A 9,757-nucleotide genomic window follows, 5' to 3' on the forward strand; every position below is an offset into this window, starting at 1 on the left:
TAGAAGGTCTAGTAACGCAACACCAGAACTACCCTTGGATAATATTTCCGGGGGGATAAACCTCCATCGAATAACGTAGCATCAGAGCAGACTGTTATTTCTATAAGTTGTAGCCAGGATTTTTTTTTGTACAAAAATTTAGCAATAAATTTATTTTAAATCTGAAAAAAATTATTAATACACAACTTAAAAGTTTTTATTTTAAAATAAACAAACTTTTCAACAAAATTTACCTTTGCCATAATCTTTGTTTGCTATTTTAAGCAACTTCATATGTTGCATAACACGTATTGCAATTACATTTTATGACATGTATTCAGTAACAAAATGTTAATAAAGTGTCCGGCACATGATCCTATGAGATCACATGTATGCGAATACATGCACAAGTTGATAGCAATGTTTCAGTTGACTTTATTTACTCCGTCACCAACATTTGTTACTCATAATAAAGCCTCGAGCTGTTCACATATATACTCGTAAAAGGAAAGGTAAAATATCATCATCAACAATTTCTTAATTACCTGTCAACAGTAAGGATGTGGCCATCTCGGACACGTATCCAGGAAACTGATTTATTTCCGAGTTGTTTCACCTGAAATGAAAAGAATTAAAAATGTAATGCGGCATTACTTCACAGGTTTACTTTAAAAGAGTCATAGAACAGTAATTCACACAAAAATAATGAAAGTGGCTAGTCAAAAGGATTTCATGTAACCACTACAAATGAGGGAAATTACGATGAAACAGATTCGGTAAATTTAATAATTCAATAATTCAACCAAAGAAATGAAGATTCACAAAATTTTAAGTCCTAGTCAAAAGGATTTCATGTAACCACTACAAATGAGGGAAATTACGATGAAACAGATTCGGTAAATTTAATAATTCAATAATTCAACCAAAGAAATGAAGATTCACAAAATTTTAAGCCACATGGAGGCCACAGTAGCGCAGAGGTTAGCATGTCAGCCGATGACACTGAGCGCCGGGTTTTAATCCTGGAGAGAACATCAGAAAAAAAAAATTCAGCTGTGGTTTTTCCCTCCTAATGCTGGCGACGTTTGCTAGGTACTATGCCACGCAAAGAAGCCATTTAAAAACTTCTATCCAAAGAGCTGTCGCATTGCCGACATGCCGTTTGGAGTCGGCTATAAAAAGGAAATTCCTTATCATTGAGCTTAAACTTGAATCAGACATCACTCACTGATATGTGAGATGTTTGCCCCTGTTCCTTTATGAAATGGTCAGGGACAAATTTGAATTTTGATACCACAGCAGCGACAGACCAAGGCCTCGAGTGGGAATCGAACACCATACACCCGCACGTTACCAATTCGGCTAATACGGCGCCTTACAACACAAGCAAGGAACTAAAAATTTGAGGGAGTCAGGAATTTTATAAAACTCAGCATCACAATACTGAACACGAATGACAAAATTTACCTAGTATTGCGTTCACGAACAAAGCCACCTCCAGTCAGACAAAAGTTAAGCTTTTCAAATCAGTCATATCGGATTTTGCATGAAGAATTTGACAACTTTTTGTACCCACCACCGAAGGATAGGGGTATATTCATTTTGTCATTCTGTTTGAAAAAGGTCGAAATATATACCTTTAAAGTATATATATATTCTTGATCGTCGTAAAAATCTAACACCATCTAGCCATGTCCGTCCGTCTGTCTGTTGAAATAACGCTACAGTCTTTTAAAATACAGATATTGGGTTAAAATTTTGTAAAAAAATTTTTTTTGTTCATAAGAAGATTAAGTTCGAAGACGGGCCACTCGACGTCCTTCTTCAATTTGGCCCCGATCGATCTAGATTTAGATATTGCCGCCATATAGACCGATCTCTCGATTTAAGGCCCTGAGGCCAAAAAAGGCGCGTTTATTGTCCGATGTCGACGAAATTTAGGACAGTGAGCTATGTTAGAAAGTTCGATATCCTTTTTATACCCTTCACCATAGGATGGGGGTATACTAATTTCGTCATTCTTTTTGTAACACCTAGAAATATGCGTCTGAGACCCTTTAAAGTATATATATTCTTGATCGTCTTGTCATTTTAAGTCGATCTAGCCATGTCCTTCCGTCTGTCTGTCGAAACCATGTTAACTTTCGAAGGAGTAAAGCTAGGCGCTTTCAATTTGGCACAAGTACTTTATAGTGTAGGTCGGTTGGGATTGTAATGGGCCAAATCGGTCCATGTTTTGATATAGCTGCCATATAAACCGATCATCGATCTTGACTTTTTGAGGCTCCAGAGGGCGCACTTCTTATCCGATTTGACCGAAATTTTGAACGAGGTGTTTTGGTATCATTTCCAACAACTGTGGTAAGTATGGTTCTAATCGGTCCAAGTTTTGATATAGCTGCCATATAAACCGATCTTGGATCTTGACTTCTTGAACCTTTAGAGTGCGCAATTCTCATCCGATTAGGCTGAAATTTAGCATGAAGTGTTTTATTATGACTTCCAATAACTGTGCTAAGTATTACGCAAATCGGTACATGACCTGATATTGCTGCCATATAAACCGATCTGGAATCTAGACTTCTTGAGCCTCTATAGGGCGCAATTCTCATCCGATTTGGCAGTAACTTTGTACAACGGCTTCTCTCATGACCTTCAATCGATCTATGGCTTGATACAGCTTCCATATAAACCGATCTCCCGATTTTGCTTCTTGAGACCCTACAGGGCGCAATTCATATCCGAATGGACAGAAATATTACACAATGACTTCTACAATGTTCAGCATTCAATTAGTTATTTAATTTGGCCTTGATCGGTTCAGATTTGGATATAGCTGCCATATAGACCGATCTCCCGATATAAGGTTTTGGGTCCATAAAAGCCGCATTTATTGTCCGATGTCGCAGAAATTTGGAACAGTGAGTTGTGTTGGGGCCTTCGATATCCTTCTTCAATTTGGCCCAGATCGGTTCAGATTTGGATATAGCTGCCATATAGACCGATTTCTCGATTTAAATTCTTGGCCCCATAAAAAGCGCATTTTTAATCCCATTTCGCTGAAATTTGGGACAGTGACTTTAATATATAAAACTTATATCCAAATCTAGTCAGTATTTAATTTTGCATACATATTGAAATATTGATATATCGGATAAAAACTATAAATGGGAGAAGTAAATTTAAATCGAAACCGAATTTTATGAAATTTTGCACACATATTGGGACATAAAATTAAACACCTCGTGCTAAATCTTGTTAAGATCGGACTAAAATTGTGGCTTCTACAGCCTTAAAACACCATATCGGGTGAAATATATATATGGAAGCTATATCTAAATCTGAACCAATTTTTATGAAATTTTGCGCATATATGTAGACGTCAAATAAAATATCCCACGCAAAATTTTTTAAAGATCGGACTAAAATTGTGGCTTCTACAGCCTTAAAACACCATATCGGGTGAAATATATATATGGGAGCTATATCTAAATTTTGACAAAATTTTGCACACATTTGACAACGTCAAACACAACACCAAACACAAGATTGGATTTAAATTGTAGCTTATACAGGTTTAAAACTTCATATCGGAGGAAAGATGTATATGGAAGCTATATCTAAATCTGGATCGATTTTTATGAAATTTTGTACACATATGTAGATGTCGAATAAAACACAGCATGCTAAATTTTGTAAAGATCGGAGAATAATTGTGGCTTCTGCAGCCTTAAAAGGCCATATCGGATGAAAGATATATATGGGAACTTTATCTAAATCTGATCGATTTTTATAGAATTTTTCACACATATAAAGACCTTAAATAAAACACTCCGTGCCAAATTTTGGAAAGATCGGACCAAAATAGTGGTTTCTACAGCCTTAAAAAGCCATATCGGATGAAATATATATATGGGAGCTATATCTAAATCTGAACCGATTTTTTTCAAAGTCAATAGCATTCGTCCTTGAGCCAAAAAAAGTGACATGTGCAAAATTTCAAGACAATCAAACAATAAATGTGACCTGTACCTTGATCACAAGAATACATGGACAGACAGACAGACGGACATAGTTAAATCGAATCAGGAGTGATTCTAAGGCGATCGGTATGCTTATCAATGGGTTTAGCTCTTCTCCTTCTTAACGTTGCAAACAAATGCACAAACTTATAATACCCTGCAAAGTTCTGTCGACAATTAGCGACATGGTAAGGTCGCTGACGAAATGGGCTTAGAGAAATTGATTGAGAAAGAACCCAAGAGATATAAGAAGCAGGCTTTTAGACTCCCGTCCTCGGATGATCTTTGCAGATGGCTATAAGAAGGAGTCAGGGAATGGATTGGCGGCTTATTCCGAGGCACACAACATAGTTTTGTAAGTGAGACTGCCGGGCGGGTTTACATTTTTTCCAAAGTCTATGCCATAACTAAAGCCGCAAAAGAAATTCTGGGAAGAGATTTATAGTCTCCGAAACTCAGAGTTTATGCGGACAGTTGGCGATCCTCAAGGGTTTGGGTTCGAGGTCAAACTCGCCCGTAATTTCCTTTTAACTTCCCGCATTTCCAAAAAATACTTTTAATATTACAATTTGAGCTCACATCATTATCAAGGACTACTGATGTGTATATGAATTTACCTAATAAGGTTTCCTTGGCATATGTATAACTTCATTTAGTCTCATTGTGTGCGAACACAAAAAAAAAGTCCTCCAGCAAGCGAGTTGAATAACTCTACCAATTGCAAATATTTCCTAGTAATTATGATCAATGGTTCAACAAGTTAGTTTATGTTTTTAATAGACTTAACTAACAGGCTCACTTGTTGTTTTGTGGAATGCTAAAAAGCCGCGAAACGGCGCACACACATATACATACAAGCTCCCAAACTAAACTTCAAACACATACATATACAAATTCATTATCATGTGAAATGCCATTGGGTAGTTCCCCATTTGTGGTTTCCTATAAAATTTGGCAACATTTTGCCACGCTGTGGTAGTTTCGTAGGTTAAATAAAAATTTGGAAAATTTTGTAAGTGCTCCATGCATATATATAAATTAGCATGTCTGCCGAAGGCCTGGTTAGGAATTTGGGCGAAAGTTTTAAAAACATGTTTATACCCTACACCACGAATGGGGTACAGGTTATTATTATACCCACCATTGAACGATGGGGGTATATTCATTTTGTCATTCCGTTTGCAACACATTTTCGACCCTATAAAGTATATACAGGGTGGCTGATGAAAGCCGCTACCAAAAAAAAATGTAATAACTTTTTTTCTATTTAATAATAATAATTTAATAATTAATTTAATTAATTAATTAATTAATTTAATTAATAATAATTTAATAATTAATTTAATAATTTAATTTAACATGAATAAAAGAAAAATGTATTCCATACACCGAAAAAAAAATGTAGCAATATTCATCATTGTAGCAATATTCATCAGCCACCCTGTATATTCTTGATCAGCAAAAAAATCTAAGATGATCTAGACATGTCCGTCCGTCTGTCTGTTGAAATCAGGCTACAGTCTTTATAACAAGAGATATTGAGCTGAAACTTTGCAGAGATTCTCTTTTTGTCCATAAGCAGGTTATGTTCGAAGATGGGCTATATCTTGATATAGCCCCCATATAGACCGATCCGCCGATTTATGGTCTTACGCCCATAAAAGCGGCATTTATTATCCGATTTTGCTGAAATTCGGGACAGTGAGTTGTGTTAGGCTCTTCGACACCTTTTTATACCCCCCAACATAGGATCATTGTGTTTGTAACACCTCAAAATATGCGTCTGAGACTCCATAAAGTATATATATTCTTGATCGTCATATCATTTTAAGTCGATCTAGCCATGTCAGTCCTTCTGTCCGTCCGTCCGTCTGTCTGTTGAAAGCATGCTAACTTTCGAAGGAGTAAAGCAAGCCGCTTGAACTTTTGCACAAATACTTTTTATTAATGTAGGTCGGTTGGTATTGTAAATGGGTCAAATCGGTCCATGTTTTGATATAGCTGTCATATCAACCGATCTAGGGTCTTGACTTCTTGAGCCTCTAGAGTGCACAATTCTTATCCGATTGGAATGAAATTTTGCACGACGTGTTTTGTTATGACATCCAACAACTGTATTAAGAATGGTTCAAATCGGTCCATAACCTGATATAGCTGGCATATAAACCGATCTTGGATCGTGACTTCCTGAGCCTCTAGAGGGCGCAATTCCTATCCGATTTGGCTGAAACATTGCATGACGTGTTTTGTTATAAATTCCAACAACTGTACTAAGAATAGTTCAAATCGGTCCATAATCTGGTATAGCTGTCATATAAACTGATCTTGGATCTTGACTTCTTGAGCCAATAGAGCGCGCAATTCTTATCCGATGTGGCTGAAATTTTGCATGAGCTGTTTTGTTATCACTTTCGATAACTGTGCTAAATATGGCGCAAATCGGTACATAATATGATATAGCTGCCATATAAACCCATCTGGGGTCTTGACTTCTTGAGCCTCTAGATGGCGCAATTATTATCCGATTTGACAAAAATTTTGTACAACGGCTTCTCTCTTGACCTTCAATATACGTGTATAATATGGTCTGAAGCGATCAATAGCTTGATACAGCTCCCATATAAACCTATCTCCCGATTTTGCTTCTTGAGCCCCTACAAGGCGCAATCCTTATCCGAATGAACTGCAATATTACACAATGACTTCTACAATGTTCAGCATTCATTTATGGTCCGAATCGGACTATAACTTGATATAGCTCCAATAGCAAAACAGTTCTTATTCAATATTCTTTGTTTGCCTGAAAAGAGATACCGCGCATAGAACTCGACAAATTCGATCCATGGTGGAGGGTATTTAAGATTCGGCTCGGCCGAACTTAGCGCGCTCTTACTTGTTTCAATTTGCCCCAGATCAGTCTAGATTTGAATATAGGTGGCATGTAGACCGACTATATTTAGATATAGTCCATATTTAGGTCGGACTATATTTAGATATAGCTGCCATATAGACTGATCTGCCGATTTTGCTGAAATTTTGGACAGTAAGTTGTTTTAAGCCTCTCGATATCCGACCAAATTATGGTTCAGATCGGATTATATTTAGATATAGCTGTCATATAGACCGATCTGCCGATTTAGGGTCTTAAGCCCATAAAAGCAGCAATTATTATCCGATTTCGCAAAAATGTAGGACAATGAGTTAAGTTAGAGCCCTGGACATTCTAGCCTAATTTGTCTCAGATTGGTTCAGAATTGGATATAGCTGCCATATATACCGATCTTCCGATTTAAGGTTTTCAGGTGATTTCACTAAAATTAGGCACAATGGGCTTTGTTAGACCCTTCGACATTCGTACAGAGCATAGTTAAGATCCGTCTATATTTCTGTATAACTGCCCTATAGACCGATCTCTCAATTTAGTGTCTTTGGCCAATAACAGGCGTATCTATTGTCCAATTTGGTATATCAAGTTGTGTTATGCCCAGATCAATCCAGATTTGGATATAGCTGATATATATACCGATGGAGGTCGGAATAAATGATGCAGTTTTTACCGTTTTATGACGAAAGGTGATTAATGCGTATCCGTGGTGGTGGGTATCCACAGTTTGTCCGACATGTAGGCCTATCAGGACATAATGGGATGCAAACGAAAGATATTTGAGAGTAGAATACGAAACATATATAAAATTTGTGGTCTATTCCCCAAAATTATGCCCCAAATGGACATGCATGCCAAATGGGACAAAATGGGATTCTAATGAAAGGTATTTGAGAGTTAAATACGAATATAAACTATTTTCCAATTTGGACCAGGTCAAGAGAGGGCCGCAAACACTTAAGGGAGTACCGAAGAACACCGGCCCGGCTTGTTTACATATATATATTGGGTTGCCCAAAAAGTAATTGCGGATTTTTTAAAAGAAAGTAAATGCATTTTTAATAAAACTTAGAATGAACTTTAATCAAATATACTCTTTTTACACTTTTTTTCTAAAGCAAGCTAAAAGTAACAGCTGATAACTGATAGAAGAAATAATGCAATTACAGAGCCACAAGCTGTTAAAAAATTTGTCAACGCCGACTATATGAAAAATCCGCAATTACTTTTTGGGCAATCCAATATATATCCAAGATGATGGGTATACAAGTTCGGCACAGCCAAACGTAATATCGTTTTATACTCACCAGATAGCATAGTCATTGTAGCAATTCGGAATACCGATTTGCGACCCCATAAAGTACATGATATTCTAAGCCGACCTAGCCATGCTCGTCCGTCCGTCCCTCTGACAATCCACTTGAAATTTCTCACAGAAACTTCTTATTGCTGTAGGCCATTGTGCACTGCAAATGGGCAATGTCGGTCAAGATTAGACCTTCAAATGACCGATTTTCCGATATTTCGTATTTATTTTATTAGATTTGACTGAAATTTTGTAAGAAGTTTTCCATAAAAACTTGCAATGACAATGCCAAGTAAGGTTTAAATCGGTCTTTAACCTGATATAGTTGTTATTTAAACCGATTTCCAGATTTTAAATATTGGGCTCCTAAAATCAGAAATTACTATCCTATTAAGCTGTAATGCCATATGAACCGATCTCCTCATAAGTCATCTACGGCCCCTAAAAGCTTTAATTTTTTTTTCATTTGGTACGTAAAGAACACATATCCTTTTTAAATAATTTCATTTGTGTAAACTTTTCGTAGAATCATGGCGGTGGATTCCCAAGACTCAACTTAGCACGTTGTTTCCTGATTTCTAAATTTTTTGCAAGACAACAAAAAGATGGACAGTGCTGTGGTGTATCTTTAACTGTCTTTCTCAGGCTTATATTTATACTCACCACCATATGATGGGGGGTATACAAATCTAGACATTCCGTTTGTAACACCTCGAAATATTGATCTGCGACCTCAAAAGTATATATGTTTGACGTCGATATAGCCATTTCCGTCCGCTCGTACATTCGTCCCTTACCCTGTCGAAATCATGAAAGTGGTGGAACGGTTGAAGATATCCGCTTGAAAGTATGCTCAAATACTTCTCATTGATGTACACTATTGGGGATTGCAAATGGGCCATATCGGTTCCGATTTTGATGTGGCCCCCCTATATAAACCGATCTCCCGATTTTGAGTTCTTAAGCGCCTGAAAGCCATAATTTTCATACGATTTGGCTGAAATTTTGGTCAAAGACTTCCGTTATGGCTTTCAACATCTGTGCCTTGTACGACCCGAATCGGTCTATAAACTGACACCACACCCATATAAACGAATTCCCGGATTTGTCTTCTTGAGCCCATAGAAGTTTAAATTCTCAAAACCTATAAAAAGCATTTTTCCAATTTTGCCGAAAACAAGGGGGGCTATAACTTTTCTGGGGGTCCTTAGCCCACCCCCTAGAAGGATTTCTACGCTTATGGCCCCCATTAAAATCGATCCCGGATTTGACTTTTTGATCATCTAGATGCCCCAATTTTCATCCGATTACGATGAAATTTAGCACAATGACTTCCAATATCTGAGCAAAGTATGATCCGAATCTCTTTATAAACTGCCGAAAACAAGGAGGGCTATAACTTTTATGGGGGTCCTTAGCCCATCCCCTAGAAGGATTTCTATGCATATGGCCCCCATTAAAATCGATGCCGGATTTGACTTCTTGATCATCTAGATGCCCCAATTTTCATCCGATTACGATGAAATTTAGCACAATGAGTTCCAATATCTTAGCAAAGTATGATCC

The 9,757-nt window shown here is 37.1% G+C and overlaps 1 protein-coding gene across 4 annotated transcripts in view; it reads right to left on the bottom strand.

Annotated features, from left to right (window-relative positions):
• LOC106091405 (hemicentin-2) overlaps positions 1-9,757 on the bottom strand; it is an 844,000-nt gene that overhangs the window by 133,114 nt on the left and 701,129 nt on the right. For all 4 annotated transcript variants that reach the window (XM_059361549.1, XM_059361550.1, XM_059361548.1 and 1 more), the window contains one exon: positions 525-595. In XM_059361549.1, the coding sequence (XP_059217532.1) occupies positions 525-595 (71 nt within the window). The remainder of the gene's footprint in view (positions 1-524; positions 596-9,757) is intronic.

Source organism: Stomoxys calcitrans, chromosome 2 (genome assembly GCF_963082655.1).
Source record: "Stomoxys calcitrans chromosome 2, idStoCalc2.1, whole genome shotgun sequence".
Lineage (NCBI taxonomy): Eukaryota > Metazoa > Arthropoda > Insecta > Diptera > Muscidae > Stomoxys > Stomoxys calcitrans.